The 25,657-nt window shown below is 45.8% G+C and overlaps 1 protein-coding gene across 5 annotated transcripts in view; it reads right to left on the bottom strand.

The window, feature by feature from the left end:
• The window catches only part of ZNF609 (zinc finger protein 609), a 935,315-nt gene that overhangs the window by 26,748 nt on the left and 882,910 nt on the right, over positions 1 to 25,657 (bottom strand). For all 5 annotated transcript variants that reach the window (XM_086959222.1, XM_086959221.1, XM_086959226.1 and 2 more), the window contains exon 9: positions 5,318 to 5,537. In XM_086959222.1, coding sequence (XP_086815348.1) covers positions 5,318 to 5,537 — 220 coding nt within the window. The remainder of the gene's footprint in view (positions 1 to 5,317; positions 5,538 to 25,657) is intronic.

Genomic DNA, 25,657 nt, shown 5'->3' with positions numbered 1-25,657 from the left:
GGCGAACAGATCGATGTCTGGCTGCCCCCACATGCGAAAGAATGGAGGAGAACTTGAGGATGAAGTTCCCATTCGTGGATCTGCAGTTTTTGACGACTGAGCAGATCTGCTATTTGAATGTGTACTCCTGGTAGATGTTCTGCTAGGAGGTATATGTTTCACTGAATGGCCCACCTCCAGATGCTCTGTGCTAGACGGGATAACTGGAGAGAGTGTCCCCCCCCTGTTTTTGTATGTAGTATATTGCTGTCATGTTGTCTGTACGGATTAAGAAAACTTTGCTGAGGAGTTGCAGTTGAAACAATTGCAGCGCTAGAGAGATTGATAACAATTCCAGATAGTTGATGTGGAATTGTTTTTGCTGAGATGTCCATAACCCTTGAGTGGTATGGTTTTTGAGATGTGCTCCCCAGCCGGTGAGCAACGCATCTGTTGTTAGCACTAGCTGTGGAAGTGGATCGAGGGACGACCGTCGTTTGGCAAGGTTTTTTGTGTTCCACCACTGCAGAGAGTGATGGGTGCAGTCGTCTATCAACGCCAGATCTGTTAGTTGACCTTGAGTCTGGTTCCACTGGTGTGCTAGACATTCTTATAAGGGCGCATTTGTAGCTTTGCGTGAGGGACAAGAAAAATGCATGATGCCATCATTCCTATTAGTTGCATGAACACTCTTACTGGTAGAATGTGTTGTGGTTGAAATCTTTGAACTCGTGTTTGTATAGCATTTATCCTGACCGGATTGGGATAAGCTTTGGCTGTGAGTGTGTTCACTATTGCCCCTAGATATTTTTGCATTGTAGACGGCTGGAGATGGGATTTGGCTAGATTTACTGTGAATCCTAGATTGTGAAGGTGTTTGCTTTTATAAGCCAATCGTCTGGGTAGGGGAAAACATGAACTTGTTGTCTTCCGAGATGGGCTGCAACTACTGCGAGGCATTTGGTAAAGACCCTGGGTGCTGTGGTGACTCCAAACGGAAGCACCTTGAACTGGTAGTGTTGACCATCTACCACAAATCTGAGATATTTCCTGTGAGAGTGATGTATTGGAATCTGGAAGTAGGCGTCTTTTAGATCTATAGTGGAGAGAAAGTCGCCTTGCTGCAGTAGTGGAAGCACTTGTTGTAAAGGGACCATGTGGAAGTGGTCTGAATGAATGTAACAGTTTAGCGGTCTGAGGTCCATTATTGGTCTCAGAGAGCCGTCATTTTTTAGGGATTAGGAAGCAAAGGGAGTAAACTCCTGTCCCTTGATGAAGTAGAGGAACTGGCTCTATTGCATCCTTTTGTAACATTGCCAAGACTTCTTGTTTGAGTAGCGTTAGATGTTTTAATGACATTGGGTGCTGGAATGTTTGGGGGTGTAGAAGTGAGTTACAGGCAATAACCATACTGGATAATTTGTCTTACCCACCTGTCTGTTGTGATGGAATTCCAGACAGGGAGGAACTGTGAGATGCGTCCCCCGACAGGAGTGGGATGATCAGGGGAAGCGTAGGGAAGTCACTGTTTATTGTTAGGGGAGTTGCAGGCGTTGTTACCTTTGCCTCTACCCTTGCTGTTGTTACCTCTGTAACCTCCTCTATTGTATCCCCTAGAAAAGGAGCCTTAGTTGGGACTTTTGTAGGAGGATGTAGGGTGTTCTGATGTGTTAGTTTTGGAACCTGCTCTGTAAAAGGAGCGACAAAAGGAACCTCTGGCAGATGGCGAGGTTAAGGCCCCCATAGACTTTGCTGTTTCTGTATCTATTTTATTTTTTTCTAAAGATACATCAACTGCAGGTCCGAAAAGGTGCTTTTGATCAAATTGTTGGTTTAGAATTGCATTTTGCACCTTTTGCTTAAAACCAGACACTCTAAGCCATGCGTGTCTACATAGTAGCACACTATTATTTATAGCACGTGACGCGGTGTCTGCTGCATCTAGTGCACATTTTCTTGAGATATTAGAAATTAGTTTCCCTACTAGTACAAGGTCATTAGCTTTGTCCTTATACTCTGGTGGAAGATGTTGAATTAGTTTTTCCAGCTTGTCATAGTGGGCCCTGTCATATCTTGCTAGCAGGGCTTGTGTTTGGCAATTTTCCATGAATTAGCAGCCCGAGACGCCATACGTTTACCTGATGCGTCTAACAGCTGGAGGCATATGAAACCACAACCCTATCTGCAAGACAGCTTCAGAGACAAGCGGAAATTGTCCTTATTGAGATTGGGTTCATTTTCCAACAAAGATCTCACCCCAAAATGGTTACAGACCTGGCCATCCCTGGACTGCCGCCTCTGTGACAATGGAGCAGAGTCATTACTACATCTATTATGCATCTGTCCGGCACTACATAACCTAAGGACGTCATTTTTAAGGCCAATCCTAAGAGAAACTCAAATCCGGACTTGCAGAGCGGCCGTCATAAAATGCCTCAGCGGTTCTTCAGTTCAACTGTCTTGCAACAACGTTAAATTTTTGTCCCTAGCAGCACAATAACTAGAAAAAAAAGAAACCGCACAAAACCTTGGAAAGATTGGAACACCAAAACAAGAACTTGGCAGTAGGGTATAAAGTATCCGGCCTAAGTCTTTCTCAGACCTGTTTCTGTACTCTCTTTCAAAGTCTCTTTCTATGACAAGCCCTAGGCATAAACATGGCCTCACCTGTAAATGTGCCAGGAAACAGAAATATAGTGACTTAAGAAACTGGACAGAAAGTTATACATAACAGTTTTGAACTGTGAGCCCTCTCCATTTTCCGTTGGCATCAACATTTTAATTTCACCAGAAACCATGGACATGTTTTTATTGCTGTTATGATAATTCGCTGCTCTGTGGTTCCATTCCACACAAGGGTTACGATAACTAAAAAAAATTTTAATGTCATTTTTATCTGTACCTGTTTTGTGACGTTTTCATCATGGTGGTATGTTCCACTCTTTTTATGATTTTAACAGATCAAATAAAAGTTTGTTTTTTTACAGCGTCTAACAGCTTAGATTCTTTGTCAGGAGGTGGTGTGTCACCTGATCCCTGGGAGTTTGCCCTTTTACGCGCATTGGCTACCACTAACGAATCGAAGGGAAATTGGCCCCTAATGTAGATAGGGTCACTAGGAGCTGCCTTGTATTTTTTTATCAACTCTGGGGTTAAGAACCCTAGCTCCGACTGGGTCTTTAAACACCTCAGGAGCATGTCTGATAAGGCCTTGTAGCATAGGTAAGACATGAGTAGATTTTTGTGGTTGTGCAAAAGTTTCCAGCAAGAGTTTTCGGTGACTTGTGTTTTGATGGTACCAAAGTCTTTTCTATGTGCTTGGGTGCCAAAGGTTTTTCAGTTTGTTTTGGGACCGAAGTTTTATCCATTTTTTTCAGTGACGGTGGCTTATCCGGCTATTTTGGTGTTGATGCCTTATCAAGTTGCTTCGGCGCTGACTTTTTATCCGAGTCTTTTGGTTTCGTTATCAAGTGCTTCATCGGTGTCGACGGAAGAGGGCATGGCAACTCGGATAGTTGTACCTACGGTGCCAAGGGTGGTTTTTCGGCGCTAAATGGTTGGCTCAAGTTGGATGGCTTTTGTCTGTCCTTCGGTGCCGAGCCCGAGGCGTTCGAAGTCTTTGCACGGTGTGAACCTGAGCGCGAAGGTGTTACCAGTGCCATTGTTTTGGACTTGGCCGGGGTTTCAGTACTGATGTCCCTTTGAGCTGGAGTAATCTCATCGGCATTGGAGAAGTCTGCTTCGGAGTCCAGGATCACTTCTGGCTCCGGAAGGTTATCGGGACCTGGATTGAAGATGTCCGGGATGGAGCCTGTGCCTCGCTGCATATATCGGCATCGAGCTAGACGTTCCCGGATAGTCTTTTTCGATTTAAATGAAAGGCAGGCTTTACAATTGTCCTCTCGATGTTCTGGAGAGAGGCACAAATTGCATACAGGATGGAGGTCTGAGTGTGGAAATTTAGCACCACTCTGTGGACATTTTTTAAAAGGAGTCCGTTCCATCGACATCCGTCTATATCGGCGCTGGTAGGCCCAACTGCCTGCGTCGAGGTACGCAGGCGAAGAGTGATGGAAGCTTTCGAGGTGCGCATCGAAGGCACGCAATCGAAACAATACCGTGGTGAATGTAATTGCACGTCAAAGGGGTCTGGAAACAGTTCCGAACCGGAACGCAGCAAGTTTCATCCGAACCCGATGGCGGAATAAAACAATCTAACGATGGAGCCGAAGCCCATGCGCACTCTACACCGAAGGAGTCGTCACCGGTCTCGTAACTACAAGACTTCTCCGAAGACAAAAACATGCAATCATCCGAGCACAACACCAGATGGCGAGCTATGCAAAGTGTACAATCTGCAGCTCATATGCCTCGAACACCAACTTACCTTCTGTGAGCACAGATATAACATAACATGAAGGTGTTGAAAACAAAATGACTATGCAAGTAAGCAACTTTGATAGGAAAGAAAGTCCTACAATTTCACACGATTTAGATCTTGTAAAAGTGCCCATCATAGGAAATTAAACAATCAGATCGTGCCAAAAAGTTTAACTGTTAAGGTACAAATTTGAAGTTAAGAATTCAAAGAATGGATGGCTTGACTTATGAGGTTAAGCTAATCTAAAGCAGTTCTCATTAGAGAGTGAAAAGGTGCCTGAGGGGCTTTATTGTAGCCTTCTATAAAACACTGGTTTAAAGCAAGTTTCAAAGTGCGCATTTTATTTAATGAAAGATTTTAATAGAATTGTGGTCAATTTCAGTTTTGTCGGGCCACAGAATTCAATGATAGCCTTAAAATAGTCTAAACTTTTAGATAAATCAGTCAAAGTTTTGGAGCAATATTTTTAATGGGGCCTGACTCAATAGTCGGTCCACCACACCTCATGTAATCCAGGAGTTGTGTGCCAACAACAGTCACTGGATAAGAGCCCAGTAAGCCTATGTAGCTTGGTAGAAATGTATCCAGACATTGTACCAATCCTTGTCATTTAACAATGATAGTGACTCGACTAAAACTCCCTAAATGTAATATTGAGAAATATAAGGGGTGGAACCAGTTGGTGGAGGAGTGGTCATCAAGCATAAGCTAATACACTGTCTGGCGTGCATTTAAATTGATGATGGATTGCATTAAGTGCTCAGCAACAGAAAGATAGAGCGGTCTGTAGCCAGATGCTAAATCACCTGCATTTAAGCTTGGAATTCAGTGTTTACACTTTGAGGAGTCGAGAGAACGCTACAAAGAGTTAGGTGTTAATATAACGGCACAGTGTCACCAGAAAACATTAAGAATGGCAATTAACATACAATTGTCAGGTTTATAAAATAGGCTGACCTGTTGCAAAAGGTAGCTGGTACTGGCCTGGAAGTAGTGAGTACCCTAGATGATGATGATGGTGATGCGTAGACATTAAGCGCTGAGAAGGGGAAGAGCGTGGCCGATCAGCACCACCCTCTCGACCTCCAGATGTCCCCATGCTACTGCACACTCCTCCCGCGCCACCAGGGACACCACAACCACTTCGATCCCTCTCTTGTGCAGCTTTGTCACTTATCTGCCGATAAAAACGGACAAAAAGCACTTGCATCAATGGAACACAATAGACAAAGGCTGCTCTAGTGCAGGTGCCAAAAAAAAACTAGCCTAGACATGTTCCTTAACTCACCAGACCGGATTAAAAAGTACAATCTACTGCAAAGAAAACTAGAAAAGAATCTAACATTTGTATAAAAATCCACCAGCACTATGAGCAAATGGATTTTCAGGTCAAATAAGTAAAGAAAATGTTACCTGTCTTCAGAAGTAATAGGTCCGGTTTATACATAAACTTTCTACAGATGCCTCTGCTGATTCCTCAGCTTATACATAACCAGTCCCAGAAAACATTTTTTCACAATGATTCTCGAGTGCCACCAAGAGGTGTTATGTGGTTCAAACCAGGAGTCTACTTCCGGAAGCAGTGTACCCAGAGTATATTAGGCACCCACCAGTGCGTTAACATCTATTCTTGTTTTTCATGACAGTGATATAGTCCAGAGGGCTCTCTATGACCCCCTGACAAAATTCTCAGCTTCACAGACAAAATTCAATGGCGACTAGGTCAAATGTCTCCTCAAAGGGACTCGGGCTTCAAGCCTTGCAGACGGTGTAGCACGAAAATGTCCCTTTTAGATACCCATGATAAAAATGTAGCATCTAGCAGCAGGATATGTGGTGGCAAGCAACTCTTGTGCCACCATGCTCCTGAAGGCTATGGGAGAGGGGTGAGATCAAGTTATGTTTGACTAAAGTTGGCAGGGTGACCTCCAAAAGGACTCTTTTGCACAAAAGTCAGTACCATCCAGGCAATGTTCTTCTAAGTGATCAGAACAGAAATAGGACCATAGAAGGGAAAAGTACTTACTCTTCCTCCTAAGTCTCAACTAGGTTCACTAACACTTCTAGTTTCAAAATACTGTAATTGGACCCAATAATATGGTGTGCTATGTTCCTACATCACCTGGAGGTGAAGGAAGGGCCAGAGTAAAATTTCTGCTGAAGGCTTTGGAATTCATCCCAAATAGACTGTCCAATCGCTTGTTGAGAAATCTTTCCTCTAGTAAATATGCTGAATTATCAGTATTACTTGGCGCTAGAGCGGCAGGTTGACCTTTTGTTGGTTCCTAATTTATCTCTTTTCACTGTTTTTTCTAGCCAATAATGACTAAGAAGCAAAGGTTTCTTGTGATCTCTTTTCTGCCAAGAGAGATAACAGTCACTGATATTTTTTCACCATTGACGCTTCAGGCTTGGCGGCATTGTAGGCACTGAATGGACATTTTTATGTCTGGCTTCCAGACAGCGCTGACTTTCTCGCCAGCCTCGTGAATTTAACAGACAAAACAAAAAAAATCAGAAATACATCCATACACCTTTGACTCTTGGTCAGCACTCTTCATCCATTGGTCTGCTGAATGGTCATGCACATTTTGCTACCACTCACCACAACATATAACATCGGGCAACGTGTATGCTATTTTGCACTTAGAGTAACAGAATTTTACTTAATCACATATGCACATCGTCTTAAAAAACAGCAGTGCACTTAAGTGCCAGCACTAGTGAGCTAATACTGTACTTTGGCAACTTATATTCCAATCACTGCTTGACTATCTTTGCCTCTCACTTTGCAAAGTGTTCCTTTGCTTTTCGTTAGTCACGTTATACAAATCGTGCAAACTTACATAATCACTTAATATTGATGTTTAGCATATTTTTAAGGAGTTGAAATTTCGACATGAGAAACTGAAGCACAAGAAGGGGAAACAGGGTGGCCAGGATTATAACTGGCTTAATGGTCTCTGATTTACCTGCTCTACCACATCTCATTTAACACCAGTATATCTCTGTAATTGGTAAGCTTGAGCGGTGCTGCTTGGCTCACACTTACCTTGCACCCATGTAGAAAGGAACATGGTAGAATACTACATAGAATAGGTACAATCTCAAAAGCAGAGTTAAAGTTTGTCGAATCGCAGTTTCAAAGCACACCTTTTTGGCGACCCTTAACTGTGGTCATTTTGCGCAATGACCAATGTGGATTTTTCAGTCCAATGGTGCATGCCTATCCGAGTACATACAGGCTAACGTCATCCTTTAGGCACCTCAACCAGTTTTGGTCCTAGGTTTGATATCTTTTCACTGGCAAAGGTTCTTGGTGGTCTTCATTTGACTTCAATATCCTCATTATTAAAACGATTCACAGTCCCTATTAATTTGCAGTACAAGCATCTTTAGAGATTAAATGTCCTCACATAGATTGTTTCGTTTACAATTTTCATAAGCATGATATCTGTTGTCATCATAAAGCAAAACCAAGATTGAATACTTTGAGCAAATCTAATGGACGGCAGAAATGTCATATCATCTCGATAGACATTTTTACACCAAAATAGACTTAAGTGACCATTTCTTATTACAAACGTGTCCTTTGTAAGCCAAACAAGCATTGGCATAGGCAATATGTCTCGCTTTTGGGACCTTATAAGTATTTAGTTATGCAGCACAATGTTCTTGGTGCAACAACATCAACCGTTGCATGGCTAAAAACTTACAAGGTCCCAAAAGCGAGACCTATTGGCTATGCCAATTCTTGTTTATTTTGAGGAGGAGTACCGGCACTTCAAGAGAAATGTAATACATTTAATTGGAGAGTACCAGCACTTCTCAGAAACAAGTAGGTACCCGATACTGAGTACCTGCACTTCTATTTTCCATTTCAAGCACTGACCAGCACCATGTTTTTGCTGAGACTCCATAGAGCTCACTCATTGGTCTACGTTCCTCAGTTTGATAAGAAGTGCCATGATAGGTGTTAACCACCATCTTCGTAAGATAATTATAATCATACACATGTTCTAGGTTTTCCCATGTTGTACCAGCGTCCAGTGTATTCCACGGTGTAGTCCAAAAACCTTAGCTTTCACAGAAGGAAAATGAAATGTGATTTGGCACACTAGGTTCACAAGACGAATATCCACACACATGAACAAATAGATATGCGTCCAGGACAACATTTAGGCAAGGACTCACACATGGAACGCTTGGCACCCGTACAGTGTCGCACATAAATGCTTACGGAGCATTACTCAGAAGTCTGAAACATCAAGCGCACGAGACTAGCAGGGAAAAGAGTGTACATGTGATAAAGTTAGCTTTATAATTTATTCCCCAAAAGTATAATGCAGCAGAGAAGAAATCTCCAACAAGTCACTACTAGCGGGTTGAAGTCATGCACCCTTTGATCACGTCCAGGAAATAGGGTTGATCAGATGAAAGAAAGAGGGAAAGAAATAAGGAAGGAAAAGAAATTAAATGAAAAAAAAGGAAGAAAAATAAGGAAAAAAAGAATCCACAATGGATACAAATAAAATAAAGAAAGGAAAATCGAAGAGGACAAAAGAAACTACAGAAATAGACAAAATAAGCTATTGAGGATGAGAGAAGTAAAAGAAAAATTGGGAGGCAAACAGAGAAAAGAAATATAGAAATGGCAGATAAGATATCTCAGAGGACGAAAACACTGATTGCGGAGAGCTGTCTGAAACTTTAAAGTCACCTCTTGGAATCCTGGTGGGTCAAATTAGTCTTAGCTTCTTACAAGGTGGACTAACAGCACAACATTAACTGCAAACATTCTATTCCATTAGCGCTAAATTGTTATGTAAACATGATGCACAGAGCCGGACTTGTAGAAGAATACAGCCAGCTCGGTGGGGAGAAACATTGCAGAGCGAAGCATTCGAGCTAAGACTGCAGAAGAGAAACAGATGGGCTGGAACAGTCTGGGAGAGACGACATGAAATAAACAAGCAAAAGTGATGCGGTTGCCCGTGAAAGCGAAACGGATTGCGATCATGTAAATGAGAAGGGGGGGTTAGGAATAGGGAGGCAGAAGCAAAAATCGAGTTGGAAGAGGGTGGGGGCAGAGAAGGAAGAGAAAGCCGGGGAGGTGGAGAGCGAGGGCTCTCTGTAAACATATTGAGGGAACCACACGTGTGGTTAAACATTCAGAGAGATGCACAACTGTTGGCGCGGCCCTGAAAGTGACGGCGTGCACGCAAGAATAGGGAGGCAGAAACAAAATCGAGTCAGAAGAGGGTAGGGCGGAGAAGGAAGAGAAAGCCGGGGAGGTGGAGAGCGAGGGCTCTCTGTAAACATACAGAGGGAACCACACATGTGTGTAAACATTCAGAGAGATGCACAACAGTTGGTGCGGCCCTGAAAGTGACGGCGTGAGCGCACACAATGGCAAAAGTGAAAGCAGGCTGGCGAGTGGCAAATGACAGCTGCGCACATCGCACGCGCCTGTGCGCGTAACAGCAAGCTGGTGGCAGCCAAAAGCCTGTGGGTAGCACTTTGAGAAACCAGTTACTAAATGTTTCGCCAGAGCAGAGCATGCGCTGGCTCAGGCGAGACCTAATAAAAACGTAGTTACAATTTACAGCTTTACTGTTCCAGTACTTGTGCAAGTGCATTTGAACGACAAAACAATTGAAGTGACATCAATGTGCGGGACATGCATGCTTTGGATGGCTTTTTGGTGACTTATTCTGGACAGGACTACTGTCTATGCACTCTTTTTTCCTTTCTCTTTAAACTTTTTATTTATTTTATTTTCAGTGAAAAGAACTCAAAAACCATCATGTAGGTGTTCAATGCTAGGTGAACATGTCCACGCACTTTTCAAAATGTAGGAAATGTACCATAAATTACACAGTAAAACTGTCCTTCATATTAAAGCAACATACACAAAGTAAGAGCCTTGTTTACGAAATACTGATGAAGACTGAGTCTGATGCACTTGCTCCATATTTCTTGTGGCAAGGCTAGCTTTCACAACCATTCCGCCACCAGGCATCAGTCCATGTTTGAATACTAGTACTAATCACTGGGATGTTCAGCTGTCCCATAGCATGGCAAAGTCTAGGCTTGCTATCAATAAATACTACATTTTGGGTTGCATCAATCAACCCACATAGAATATAAAATGACTGCCACTAACAATAGGAGTACCCACAACCACTGGCAATTGGTCTTTTACCAAACTCCAAAATACTTTTATTCGAGGGCACATCCATATTGTTTAAATTAAGGTTTTTTTTATGAATTCAGCCTCCTAAACATGTATCGAATTTCACAAATTTGGAGTGCAGTAAATTCTGTAGAGAATTTATGGTTGACATGCCTTTTTTCACTGTTTTCCAACGGGCCCAATTTTCTTCCCAATTGAGACTAGTGGGTGAGCAATTTTGAATTTCCTCATCATAGCCTATATTTAGGCTTTCCTGTTTTCAGTTTCTATTTTTGGTCAATTCTGGTGTTTTTTTTCCAGTGTTTTCAAGTGATTTCAATACCTTAAAAAACAGTTATCAGTGGTTATACATTTTCACGCCACTAAAAAAAACAGAAAAAGTGTTTTTCCTGTGTTTATGGAACGCTTCGCTTTTATTACCGCTTGCTTTCTGCACTGTTAGCGCATGGTATATAGAGAGTGTACTTATAGTGTATATGGTCCCAAATAGATTTTAGCAAATTTAACTTACTGTAGTACACCATACTTCTTCATTGAGTCTTTGGTCATGTGCGCTCGCTCTTTCCCTCCCATGTAAACTTCTGTGAAAATGCCCTCTCAACATTGGCACTTGAGACGGGCAACGCCAAAACAGCCAGTACACAATTTGTTAACTCCGGCGACTGACATAGCTTTCCATGCCAATACTGGTTCACTTGAAGACTGCGATTCTCAGGGCAGGTTCTGCACCATTTGCGCTGATCTGGGCGCTTCTGCCCTCAGTGTTATTGAAGCGGTCATAAATGAAGCAGCACTTTTGAAACTACAGAGGAAACTCCCCTTTACTGAAGGGATCTAGAACTTGTATAGAGAACCACAGTGAAGTTTCATTGACTTCAAATGCCATTGGTGGTGAAGGGACATTTCGATGCATCATTGCTAGCCATTTCTCTCACATAGTGAAATAAACATTCCTGAATTGCTCTTCAACATTGCTTTGCTTACCAAGTGGCAAGCACTCTAACATGGAACATGTTGCAATGCCAAAGTCACTAAAGGTGTCGCCCAGCCTACTCTCAAAGAGATGTTTCACATCTACACCAATCACACTGAACACTTGGCAGACAAGGGTGTTTTCAGATTCTAGTTTTTTTATTATGTTCACTACAGCAGTTATGTTTTCCTGTAAAAATCGAATAATGCGGTAGAGTGCACTTTTTTCACATCACTATCTTTATGTGACCAAAGATACTCACATTTCTTTCCTTGGGCATCATCACTCAGCAACAATTATGTAAACGGTTGCCACATGGATAATATATGGACTGAAAACCATCAGCTAAGAGACACAGTTGGGATGGCTCTTTAATGCCACACAAAGAACGGAATTATAAATATTTGTGTTTTAGTTCCTGTGCATAAGAAAACAGTGTACTAGAATGGACTAAAAAGTCAATAGCATCCCTCAAAAACTCAGAAGATTGTAAAGATCCTTTCAGCATACCTTTTAACAAGTGGCAAGGATCTCCTACAGGGAATCACTTCAGCTCTGGTATCAATTTTGACAGGTCCTCACACAACTTTTTCATATAGGTAGCTGAATCACTGCAAATACAAACAATATCACTCCAATCTTTGTTGAACTTGGAAAGAACCGTTTTTGCAGAGCATTCCAAGTGACACTGCGTTTCATGTTTTCCAAGAGTCTGGTGTCATGTTTTCACCACTATCCCAGGTGCTTGGTGATGGCACTCTTAATACATATACTTGTCTCTATACCTTGCATTGAATATTTAAAGCCTGAGGTGTTGGCAATTCACCTACTATCAATACTGACCCACTAGAAACTGTTGGCTGATGTATTAAGGGTTTTTACCCATTCTCTGTGGGTAAATGTGATGACAAATTAGAAAAGATTTGTATGAAACCAGCCACTCTACCTATCAGTGAAAGAATCAAACAGCCAAAATATCAAATATGATTTTGATATTTCATGATTCTCTACAGTTTATAAAATAATTTAACAAGACCTAAAACATGCTTCTAAACTCTGCATCTTTAGACCAAAGACCACAAAACTCAAAATAGCAAAAGGAAGAAGAAACACTATTTTAGTGGCATCACTAAACAACAAAACTCAAACAGAATAATGCTACCCCAGTCCAGTCTTTGTTACTGTTAGCTTGCATAACAAAGTTACATTGTATTGGCCCCTTCAGGAAGAAAATAAATGACTTTCACTCTCTTTTTCCTTTCTTTGAATGGCATTTAGTTTGTGGTTATGCAGGTGATTTTCTGTGTTTATATGTTTTCACCGGTGAGTGGTATTTCTCTTTCAAGGGGGGTTTATTAGTTATTATAGGTTTAAATCTAAAACCCCACAGCCTACCTATATTTTTGGGCTGAGCGTGTTCGCTTTAAGTTTTTCAAGGACAAAGTCATAAAGCAGCTGATGAAACTACTTCATATCTTTTAGACCCTCAGAAATACAATTTTAAAATAAAAAGCGCCACTTCTTCAACTCTTTTACATGCTTATCGTTAAGTTAGATACTATTTGTCTACAGTGAGGTTCTTTAATTAGAGTCCTGGCCTAACAGACATCCTTCAAGCTTTACTACTGTATTTTGTTGGTTCCGGAAACTATGTTGAAAGGTACCCCATCAGTGACATTACGATATCCCTTGTCTCACAGTTCCTGCCTAACAACAATGAAGGCTCCCACTGTGGTGAGATAGCCCTTCCCTTTACACCCTACTAGCAACGACCCCAGAATTAATTGAGCATATCAGGTAGAACTATACCTCCACTTTCACATATATCCTTCCGCTTATGATCCCGAATGTGAATCTGGGAGGGCATTCATACTTTATCAGGACACAAAACAGAATTCAGTCTATTAAAAAAGAAAATCCGACACAGAAAAGCATATTTTGTACTGATTGTAAAAATTCCATAAGTGCTGCCATTTTTTATCAGGCAGCATCTCTCCAAATTAAGAGTGGAAGGTTATGCCAATAAGTTGCTCACGTTTCCCTTTGAGACAAACAAGTACTGCTTTTTTTTTTTAACTCTTTATTGGCATTTTTCAGTATGGCAATATCACCATTACAAGGTGCAGTAGACATTACAGTAGTAGTCCATAAATATAGCAACACAGTACACTGAAAGAATATAACTACATTAGGTCCAGCATAGAACATACGTTATGGGCGTGAGAAATTGACTAATCGTCTCAACAATCGCATCCATGGTCAACCTTGAGATCTTGCGGCATATCATTCTCAGTGTGGGGTGCAGTTTGCGATGGTGCGTCCTCAACAGCTGTGTCTGTTGTATTTACTCTAAGCAGATAGCTAGTGAGTGGGTCCCAGATGTCAACGGGACGTGAAAAGGGGGGTGGTGGGGGGGGGGGGAGGGGGGAGATAGCAATTGAGCATAAATATTGTTTTGCTCCTGGCAATCTCCAGGCGATCCTGCGTTTGGCCATGAGAAAGCCTATCACCCAAAAAATTTTAACGCTACCTTGTTTCCTGGGAGGTGTCCCAGTAGACTAATTTCTGGAGTGATGGTGAGTGACGTCGCAATCATTTCCGCCAAAGCGTTCCCCACTTCAGTCCAATATTGTGCTATGGTCCTACATTCCAACGCCAGAGGCAGGAAACCTACTACCTCCTGTCTACAGCAGTCACATCTGTCGCTCTCCCGGAGTTGAAGTCTGTGTCGCCTGACCGGTGTATGATACAGTCTATAAAGGTTTGTTGGCAGCAGTAACCCCATGCCTCCTCCGTGATTGGATGTCCCACTTCCATTTCCCATCCCTGTTTTGCTTTTATTGCATTGTATGTACCCACCCCTTTGGCTGTCTTATAGAGGCGGGACCCGGCATGTGATGCCCCTGCCCGTAACGTGTGGTGTAATGAGAGCAATATAGGAGGTTGCTCCGGAAATGTGGGGGTAGAAGCTTTGATGTGTTGTCGCAAGCAAATTCATAAGAAACGGTCCATGGCAGTGGGCGACGCGTCACCTAAGAATGGGGTCAACGTTTTTAACTGGTTCTGTTGATACATGTCTCCCCAGCTATGTATGCCTAATCAGAAAAGCATGCGTTTGCAGATCCCTTCCTGTGTAACTGGCAAGTTGTGTTGGTCGATCAAAGGGAGCAACGGGGAATAGAACATGGTAACTTGGGACCGTTTGGCTATGGGGCGCCACCCATTATTTGTACAGGCCACAGTGGATCTCCTCTCTCCAGCAGTCCTGTCATCCACACCTAGGAATCCCAACAGAGACAACAGCCAGATGTGTCATGAAGGGGGAAGGGGCGAGCCAATACGCGGCGTAGTGCGCCTGAGCACTGAGATAGTAGAGTTTAGGATCTAGCGCTTCAAACCCACCCTGGGCAAATGGCAGCGTTAGAGTGCGCCATTTGATCCAAGGTTGTTTCCCTCCTCATGCAAGGCGGATGAGTTGGCTCTTTAGCCGAGTGAAGAAAGGGCAATCCGGGAAGTAAGGGATATTTGTGAATAAGTATAAAAATTTGAGCATGACGATCATCTTCATTAAGGCAATTCGACCCGCCATAGAGAGCGGGAGGGAAAACCATCTGTTAATTAGGTCCTCCACCTTAGCATGAGCCACTCCCTAGTTCACTCGCAATAGTTCTTCCCTGTTTCTGGTGACCGTTATCTCCAGATATCGAACCTTGTCATCGCTCTACAGCAGCGGATAGTCCATTGGGAACCGAAGAGTGCAATTTGTTAGCGGCATGACTTGGGATTTACCCCAGTTGATTGAAATGCCCGAAAAGGCCCCAAATTTTAATATTTCACCTATCATAGGGTTTAATCCGTCCGCAGGATTACGCACATATAACGTGATATCGTCTGCATAGAGTGATATTAACACAGGCCTTGTGGGGTAGTCGAGTGCATATGGTTTGTGGTGCTGTCGTAGCATGGCGGTCAACGGGTCCTTGGCTATCACAAATAGCAGGGGTGAAAGTGGGCACCCCTGCCGTGTGCCTCTGGTGATGCTAAAAGTTGGGGTGCGGTCTCCAATCAGTAGCAAGGAAGCGCAGGGTTGGTTGTATAACAGTTTTATGCACATGAGGAAGTCCAGAGGAAATTCCATGTGTGTCAAGACTGCGAGAAGGTACTCCCATTCCAGGGAGTCAAACACTTGGTTGGCGTCTAGAAAGATTGCCACCGCCTGTTCTTCTTGATCAATACTGTGCAGTATAGAGAATAGTGTCCGCAAGTTATGTGAAGCTGATCTACCAGGTATGAAACCCGCTTGGTCAGGTCGAATTAGCCTATCCATCAAGACATAAGCCTAATGGGCAAAACTTTTGCCAGATTCTTGAAGTCGCAGTTTATCAGTGAAAGTGGTCTGTACAAGTCTGTGGAGTTAGGGGGCTTTCCGGGCATCAGTGAAGACACCAACATTGCTTCCCGCATGGTAGGTGGGAGCGTCCCCGTTTGGGCCGCCTCCTCATGAACAGCCTTCAGGAAGGGAGCCAGTGCATCTACATAGGTTTTGTTGAGTTCTACACCAAGACCATCTGGTCCCGGCGCTTTGCCGTTACTTATGTGCATTTTTGCTTCCCGTATTTCGTCTAATTCCAAGTCAGCTGCTAAGAATTCCCTCTGTAGATTGCTAAGCCAGGCCAGTTCCACCTGCTGCAAGTATTGCGGAGTCTCACCCTGTTGCACCGTGCATGATTAATATAATGCACGGTAGTGTGCAGTAAAGACTCCCAGTATGACCTCTGTGTCCCTGTGGGCCCTCCCTTCATTATCTCATATCCAGGATATGGTTGGCTGTTCTAGGCGGTTGAATGGTTTCGGCAAATGCTTTGCCAGGGCGCTTTACCTAACCGTATCTCCTCGCCGTGTGATATTTGGCGCGGAAGAGACATTCCCTTTCCTCTTCAGCTTGACACTTTGTTAGAGTCTCCCGTATCTGAGCGTGTGTGACCTGCATGCGTTCCTTGTGCATTTGTCTCCAGATGTTTAATCTGACGTTCTAGGCATGCTATTGTTGTGCGAATGTCTCTAAGGATTTCCCCCGCCTTAGCTATGCAGTGGCCTTGCATAGTAACCTTCAGTGCTTCCCATACAGTGGCAAGGGACGGCACGGAGTGTACATTGATTTGTAGATACTCTTCTAGTTTTTCCCCAATTCAGATTGAAACACCGCATCGAGGAGCACTGCAGGAGAGTGGCGCCATTGTCTAGTTTGAGGTGATAGGCCAGGGGGCGTAATAGACATAAGTACAGGGAGTGGACAGAGTAAGTTCGGGCTAAATGGCGAGGGCTGAGCACGTATTGCAATGTCTTGTAATATGAGCCACAGGTCAACCCTGGACAATGTATTGTGTACTGCTGAGTGAAATGTGCCCACATGCTGGGCCGGGTGATGGTGGCGCCAGACGTCTACCAGCAGATTGTCGGTGAGTATGTGTCTAAGCTGGCGCTGCGCTTTGGAGTTGTGGTGCGGTAATGTGTGGGAGCGATCTTCTGTGGGATCCATCGTTGGATTGAAGCCCCCCCCCCCCCCCCCCCCTTCATATGATGTGGGTTGAACCGATACAGACTATGCACTCCCATAAAGTGATGTAATAGTCTTCATCGTCCACGTTGGGTCCATAGCTGCACAACAATGTGACATGCTGATGCCAATCTCCCGGAGGTAATGCAATATCTCCCCTGTGGGTAAAATGTGGAGCCCTCCTCAAAGTAGGGTACTGTTTTTCTTTTTTTGGTTGTAAGACTTTATTAGCAGTTGCTAAATGTACATTCCATTCTCGTACAACCCGGAGGTCAGTTGTCTTTCACACAATAGTTCACCTTCGTTGTTACACAGCTCTTCAGCCGAGAACCTTCCGGTCCAGCAGCAATATATCGACAATTTACGTAAGGCAGTGTGATAATATGTGAATAATCTGAATCGTCTTACTTTTATTTTTTTTCTTAACACAACTTTAGACTCAGTAAGAATAGTTATCTGTTTGTATCGGTATCTATGTATATTCAGTAACTCACGTTAGTGGGTGTCCCCGGCCTCCATCCTATCTCCTCTTGCCCCTAGTCCTACAGGCAACCAGACACATTCGTAACCCAAACCCCCTCCCGACCCGTATCAATGACTTCTAAGTGCATCATTCGTCCGTCTCCTCCTCGTCCCCGGAACTATCAATATCTTCTTCAGGAAGAGGTTCACACAGTTCCCCCAATAACTATTCCAGGGCTGCCAGATCTTATTCCATTTGCAAGGGTTGGCTCTCATCTTGTACACTGCTCGCTCAACCACCATAAGTCTGTCCATATTCCTGCACCATTGTGCCAGAGTCGATATTTCCGCCACTCCCCATTTCTGCGCTATATCCCGTTTGGCAACCATGACCCCCACTGTTACCCATTGCTGCCCCTGACGCGTCAGATCATTCTGTCCCCACACATTCAACAGGCACACACGGGGGTCTGGAGTCAGTGATATTTCTAGAGTTTGGGAAATGGTGCGCATGATTTGTCGCCAATAGTCAGTGATAATCTGGCAGTCCCAAAGTGTGTGTAGCAGTGTCCCCTCTTCTCCACAGCCCCGGAGGCAGCTTGGGTGGTCTGCCCTATGTATTTTGTGCAGGGTAGTTCTGGTGTAGTAAACCCTGTGCAGTATCTTAAACTGCACCAAACGAAATCGGGCCGAAACGCCAGCCTCCCGTGGGGATACAAATGCAGCGTTCCAATCAGTCTCATCCATCGCACCCAGCTCTTCCTCCCATTTCTCTTTTAATAAGTTGTTCAGTAATTTTCGGTAAGTAAGGGACGTGGCGCCCCTTTGCATAAAGTCAGTGAGCAGACGGTCTTCTAGCGGCAAAGATTCCGGGACCGTGGACCCCGGCTCAATGGCCACCATCAATGCATGTCGTATTTGTATGTATCGGTAGGTTTCGTTGGGGCCCAGTTCGTACTGCTGTTGTAGGCGCGAGAAGGAGACCATTCCATTGCTGGTCCATAGGTCTCCCACTGTGGTGATCCCAATGTTGTCCCATTGATCAAATCCCTTGCTAAATCTTAAGCATCCTAACAGTTTGGTGTCCCACAAAGGTGTTAGTTTCGTTATAACCCCTCTCCATTTGAGTCTTGTCTGTGCCCTGTGCCATAGCGTCACTGTGTGTTTGGTTGGGCCTATTAGCTTTGCCATGAGACCTTGGTTGTTTAACGGGGCCAGCAGGCTGTGTGTGCCTAGTTGCGCTCTGTCTGCTAGATATGCCGGGTCATCTTGTGGGGTGTGGATCCACTGATTTATCACCTTGAGTTGCGATGCCCAGTAATACAATTGAATATTCGGCAGGGCTAACCCACCGTCGTACCAACCTCGATTGAGTTTTATATGCGCTACCCGGGCTGGGCGTTCTCCCCACAACAGACCTGCCACTACCGTCGTTACTTTCTGGAAATAAGAGGGTGGTACCAAAATTGGAGTGTTTTCTAATATATATAGGAGACGTGGTTACGCCATCATTTTAAACAGTGCCGCTCGTCCCAGCATTGTCAAAGGGAGGGCTTTCTAATGTCTCACGTCTGCTTTTAAGCGAGTGAGTGGCGGTAGCAAGTTCTGCTCATAAAATACTGCGGCGTCACGAGTGACATAGAGCCCCAGATATTTAAACGAGATATCTGCTATCGTCAAGGGACAGTTGCTAGGAAGGGTCGGAGTAGGTCCCCTCAGCACATAGATGACCGATTTTGCCCAGTTGATCGTATAGCCCGAATTTGTTCCATGTGTGTTATATAGCTCCAGCAACACCGGGATGCCATTCTCCGGGTCAGCCAGATAGACCAGCATGTCATCAACATATAGGGAAACTCTATCTTCCCAATTGTCTCCCCAGTGCACTCCTTTTAACAACGGGGTATTTCTAATGACAGTGGCTAGTTGCTCTAGAACCAAGGCGAATAGTAAGGGGGAAAGCGGGCAACCCTGCCGTGTTCCCCTAGCTAATAGAATTTCTCGGGAGATATGGCCATTTGCTGCTACGTGTGCGACAGGATTCGTGTAGAGAAGTCTTATCCAGGAAATACATTTAGGGCCGGTATGATGCACACTCAGTGGGTGGCTTGCCCGGTTTTGGTATGGCCACAATTGTCGCCATTCGTTGATCATGGGGCAAGGTTCCCTTAATTCGACTCTCCCTAACCATGGCTAGTAAGGGTTTGCTCAGTACGTCTGCCATAGTCTGAAACCATTCAATCGGTATCCCTTTAGGGCCCAGTGCTTTACCTGTGTGAAGCGCTATAATTGCCATTTGTATCTCTTCTACCGATAGGTCCGCCTCTAGCTCGTCCACAGCAACTTGTGGCAAAGTCGTGGTTTGCACAGTTTGGAGCGCCAACATTGCTGCTTCTGCTGTGACTTCTACTTCCGGGGTGTATACCCCTTGGAAGTGATCGGCTAGGACCTTTATTATTTCCGAGGGGCGCAAGTGTAGTATCCCCTCCGAATCTCTCAACTGTAGTATGTTTTTGCAACCTTCCTTTTTTTTATCCAGCCAGGCCAGGAGTTTACTGGCTTTGTCCCCTATATTGTACACCCTGTGTTCTGTCGCTGCTATGTTCTCAACTGTCCGTCGTCTAAGGTGGTCGTCATGTAGTTGTTGGCAGAGGTTAAGCGCGTGCAGTGTATCCTCCGTTGGGTTCGCCATATGGGCCGTGTGTGCAGTTTCTAATTTTAGCTCTAAGTCCTGCAGTTCCCTTTTTTGCTGGCGCTTGTGTCCCGCTATTGTCGAAATCGCCTGTCCTCTTAACACTGTTTTATAGGCCTCCCATAAGGTTGTGGGGGAGGATACAGAATCTATGTTTTCTGTGAAGTAATATCGGGTTGCCTTTTTCAATTCTTTACAGATGTGTGGTACCTTAAGATACCCTGGGTAAATTGGATAGACTCTTTGGCGGACCCTTTCAGAGCACGACAGGCTCAGTGTTAGAGGAGAATGATCTGAAATTCCCCTAGGCCTAATCTTCATGTCATGTATTGTAAGGTGGCCCCCTCCCAGCGTAAGGAAGTAGTCAATGCAAGAGAGGCTGTTATGGGTTGCAGAGTAATAGGTGTAGTGCTGGCCTTCAGGGTTAAGATGTCGCCATATGTCCAGTAGCCCCTGCGCCTCCAAGAACTCACCAAAGCGGGACGGGCCAGGAGTCTGCGTCCGGACCGGAAATCTATCCTGGATATTATGAGCCACTGCATTAAAATCGTCCCACACCACAAGGTCTCCCTCCGGGAGTTCCAGCAGGAATTTCCCCAAGTCAGGAAGGGCAGCCGCATGCAGCGCCGGTGGAATGTATACCGACACTACGTTCAGCGATTTTCCTTCCCATTGTCCACATGCTGCTGCAAGCGGCAGTGGTCATCAGATTTAGTGGTCTGCAGTATGAACTGGGATGCATTCCTCATTAAAATGCCTGTCCCCCGGGTTCCCGAAGTGAAGTCTGAATGTACAATCATGCGGTAACCCCGTCTGTCCAGTGCCTTGCTAACTGTGCCCACTAGGTGAGTTTCCTGAAGAAGGATCAGGTCATGATTTAATCTCCTGATACCCTGCAAAACCAGCCCCCTCTTTATCTTGTCTCCCAGTCCTCGCACATTCCAGGACATCAATTGTAATGGATTTACCGGCCCCGAGTGAGGATTTCGATCTAGGGTATCAGTCTGTGTATCTTATGCCATTTCTTGTCTACAAGGACGGACATGTTTGTCAAAATTATTGGTGTCATTGTTCCCGGTCTATATCCATCTGCGTAGGTGCTATTCCGTGCCTGTATTAACAGGTGCGCTTGCATGTTGGACTGGCTCCGTTGCACTCGGCCTGTACCCACCAATACGTCAGTACTTTTGCAACTTATACAATCCTGATGAGTCAAACAATTTAAACAATTAAACATTCCCATCTCCCCTCTCCCCTGAATTCCCCCCTCCCTGTCCCCCTGCTACACAGACTTCGAACTATCCGCCACCCCAACTCAGCAGAGTGCTTGACCCACCCCCCATTGAAACACAAAGTTACTTGCTCGTTGGGGGAGAAGAACACTCCGGAGTCAGCGACCCTCCTTGGAGGTCCTCAGCCCAGTGTCCATGGCAGCCTACGCGGCACTTCCATTACTGATAAATGTTCCGTACCCATCGGTCTGCTATTCCTCCGTCACTGAGTCCCCGTGAATACTGTCTCTCGCTGGCGAGCGTCTCGCCCCCTCTGGTCCTGATTCCTGAGTGTCTGCGCGTTCTTCCGTGCGTTGATCTTTTGTGTTCCTGCCTGTGCGGCGTGGCTGAGAAACCGGTCTCTTGCTGCCTGCAGGATTGCGTCCCTGTCTCGGAAGTTAAATAGTCTCGCCAAAATGGGCCTTGGAGTTGCTCCTGGCTTTGGTCGCCCTCCCGGCACCCTTTGCGCCCTCTCGACCGAGAAGAAGGTAGACAGACCTTTAGGCCGAAGTCTCGTCTTTATCAAGTCTTGTACGAAGAGATCAGTCGCTCTAGTACCTTCAGATTCTGGAACCCCAAGGATTCTTATGTTGTTCCTCCTAGAGCACCCTTCTTGGTCGTCCAGCTTCTCTTTTAGTACTTTATTTTCCGCCGTTATTTTCTCCATCGCTGTTTGTAATTCAGACACATCCTCCACCAGTGATTTCGTGACTTGTTCCAGCGATCTCACCTTTTCAGACATTTTATGGAGATCCGCTCTGATGAGAGTTCTCGGTAGAGATGGAGCCCACCGTAGTTTGTACCTGCGCCAACGCCCGCATCACATCGTCTAGTGTCGCTTTTTTCACCCCTGCTCCGTCTGTCGTTTTCGTAGCATTTAGTCTGCCGTATGCTGGGGGAGAGGCACTCTTGTCGCATGCGTATCGTTCTATACGAGTTTGTGTCGTGCCACTTTTGGAGCCTTTACCCGCCATGGTGCCTGCCTTTTCGGTATCGCTCACCAGAACCGGTTGGTTTTCTTGAGGAATGGTGCGGATAGAAGGGGGGCAGCTGTGCGTTCTCGATCAGCCGTCACTCAGGCTCACTTGTCACCCTTCTACGTTCACTCAGGCCGTGTCTTGGCTGATGCTGGCGATACACGTCTCACACTTTAATTCCTTATGGTACCTCTGGATAGACACACATATTCAGATGGCCGGTCCTATTTATTCGGCACCCACAATTATACGGTAACTTCCTTTCCCTGATTGGCGTGACGGAGGGCAGAGACGTTCTTGTTGATGACCCCACTCGTCGCCGCCACTGCCAAAATTGCGCCTCGTAGCAGTGGTGAACTGTTTTCCCGGGGTGGTGGTGTATCCCGGTGAGCTAGGGTCCCCCCCAACCTCCGGCTCTATGTACGCTGATGCGTCATCGAGTCGCGAGTCGACCATTCCACAGGGTCCACGCTATTGCTGAGCAGGCTTATAAGGTAGTGTCTTTTCATTGACCGGCGTGATTGAGGGCAGAGGCGTTCTTGGTGATGGCCCCACTCGTCGCTGCAACTGCCAAAATTGCGCACCGCAGCAGTGGTGAACGGCGCTGTTTTCCGGGGTGGTGGTGTATCCTGGTGAGCTAGGGTCTCCCCCAACCTCCGGCGCTATGCGCTCTGATGTGCCACCGAGTCGACCAGTCTATAGGGTCCATGTCATTATTGAGCAGGCTAGTCGGAAGGACCCCCCGCACCGCCCGTTGGACTCCACCGTCTCCAAGCTTGCGCCCGCTGTTCAAGCCGCGGATGCCACCAGACTCAAACCGCCACTCAGTCAGGTCCACTTGAGAGGGAGGGCGGGATCGCACACAGCTGCTCCCCGATGTGGGCGCTTGAATGTCCGGCAGCGCTACGCTTTCCCCTGCAGTCGCTCCGCCGGCGGCTGTTCCAGCAGTCTCACCAGTAATGACTCGCTGCCTGCCGTCCCACGCGCGTCGGTGCACAATTTCGCGGATCGACTTGATCTCCACACTTCGGTCACCGGGCACTTCCGGCTCCTTCCTCCCGGCCTGGTGGCACTTCCGGTCGGCTTGTTCCGCTGCTGGAGTCCCCGGTCTCTGGTCAGTTTCCGGGCCGCTGGTTCACTCAGCTGTAACTCCGCTGTCCGGTCTCAGATTTGTACCGGAGTTCCTGCCGCCAGTACTACCCGGTCCCGGGTCTCTGGTCCCTCCTCCAGAGTTTGTAATTAGCCACAGATTCGTGTACGGATTACTGGAGAGGTTGCCTCTCTCTCGGAGCTAGTCCCCTAGGCTGCCGCTATGCTCAGCTGCTAGCCATGCCCCCAGGGTACTGTTTTTCTGATAAGAATTGGCTCCCCCCCACCCCCTGGAGAAGGCAGAGTACGAGGAGAAGTATCTATGTGAGGCCCATCTGGTGGCAAATTGGGGTTGTTTGTGGGGCAGTGCATGCGTTTCCTGCAGCATAGCTTTGCTAACATGGTGCCTGTCTATGTAGGCTAGAATGTGTTGCTTCTTTCTGGGGTCCCCCAGCCCTCGAATATTCCAAATGAGGCGGTTCATTCCTGTGTTTATGTTAGTTGTCTGCCTCTCACCCGTTATTCCTCAATCTCCAAGATATGCATGGACATGTCAAGTCTGCACTGATGGTTGTATGTATGTGATATGGACACACGCTAAATAGTAGGACTGCGACGATGAATACCAATTCAGCAATGTCTACATTTCTACCGCAACATTCCCCCCACAACGGCGACCCCAATTTGCCGTTTACTGCGCCCTCCATCCAAATCCCTGTCAAGAACTTCAAAATCAATAGGAACATTTGTATCATTTCCCTCAGTAAGCAGTTTTCTAGCCAGGCATTTGAGCTGAGTGACATTGATAGTTTCAAGTAATTCCAACACAAAAACAGGCTAACATGGTGTAGTAGCAGATTCAATAGTAAACATGTCTGAGTGTCATTATCGAGCCCTGAGGACACTGTCCCTCTGGTAAAACAGTAAACAAAAATACCCCTCACATAAGAGGGAAAGGGGTGCTCCCTTAGAGACATGTGACCCAAGGGGGGTGGCGGCACCTCCCACACCACGGTGGCGTGTAGTGAGGGGGCCCTGGAGTGCTGATACAGAGTCCGATGGGATCCTTACCATCCATACCAAAAGATTTAGGACTAGGCAGGATACATTACATGAGTCACATTTAATGCTACTTGTGTGTTTCAGCGAATGTTCAGGCCAACAAAGTCAGCATGTCTACCTGTCGTCAGCTACACGGTTCGGCGCCTGCAGGTCTTTCAGTCCTCTTAAAGATGTGTCGGACTGCCCCCACCTTCCGACTGGGATGTTTCTGCTCTCTTGGCTGCCATTACAGTTGTTTAGGTCTCGCCTAGCGATGCAGCGCTATGCATGTGAACACCTGTGGTTAGCGTGTAATTAAATCAACAATCCCCAGTTCTCCTTGCACCCCCTCCAGGGTCAGCCAGCCATGCACCATCTGCCAACAGCTACTCTGTCCCCGCATTCTTTACCATCGTTCCGCCATGCGTCAGCACGATGCCCAGCAGCGTGACCCCAGAGCTCACAGGGTGCTCAGTGTACCTCTTAGCACAGGCGGCCGACGTCACGCTGGCTGTGCAGCCGTAGAAGCCTGCCAGGCTCAAGGACAGTTCAGCCTCCGATTCAGACTCGGAGCCTCAGCGCAGATAGACGGCGTGTCTTTTCCGGCGATTCTGAGCGTGCGCCGGGACAGCCAATGTGCACGCTCATCGAGTCTAGTGCGCTCCCACAGCGCTTTCAGTTTTGCGCGCTGAGACAATGCCCCCACTGCACTTCTGGCGGCTCCATGGGCTAAATATCTTACAGTACCAGGAGGGAAGGGCTGCGAAAGGAGGCACCAGCAGATCCATAGTAGATGTACATTAGCCAAGCAGTGTTAAGGTTTGATCCCTGTGTTTTCTTTTGTTAACTTTACTCTTAAGCGCCCTTTCTGTTGCTGTCCTGTTCCCACTTCTCCACCCCTCCCATGTGCGCGTAACTTTTCTATTCAGCGCAAGCACTATTAGTGTTTGATCCTTCGGTTTTTTATTTTTTATTTGCTTTATAACTTTAATCTAAGAGCCGCACCGCTTCAGGGACAAACCACTTGTTTTTTTCCAGT

This window comes from Lissotriton vulgaris, chromosome 2_2 (assembly GCF_964263255.1).
Source record: "Lissotriton vulgaris chromosome 2_2, aLisVul1.2, whole genome shotgun sequence".
NCBI lineage: Eukaryota > Metazoa > Chordata > Amphibia > Caudata > Salamandridae > Lissotriton > Lissotriton vulgaris.
Note: the sequence above shows the minus strand (reverse complement) of the source record. Positions and strands in the feature narration are given on the sequence as shown.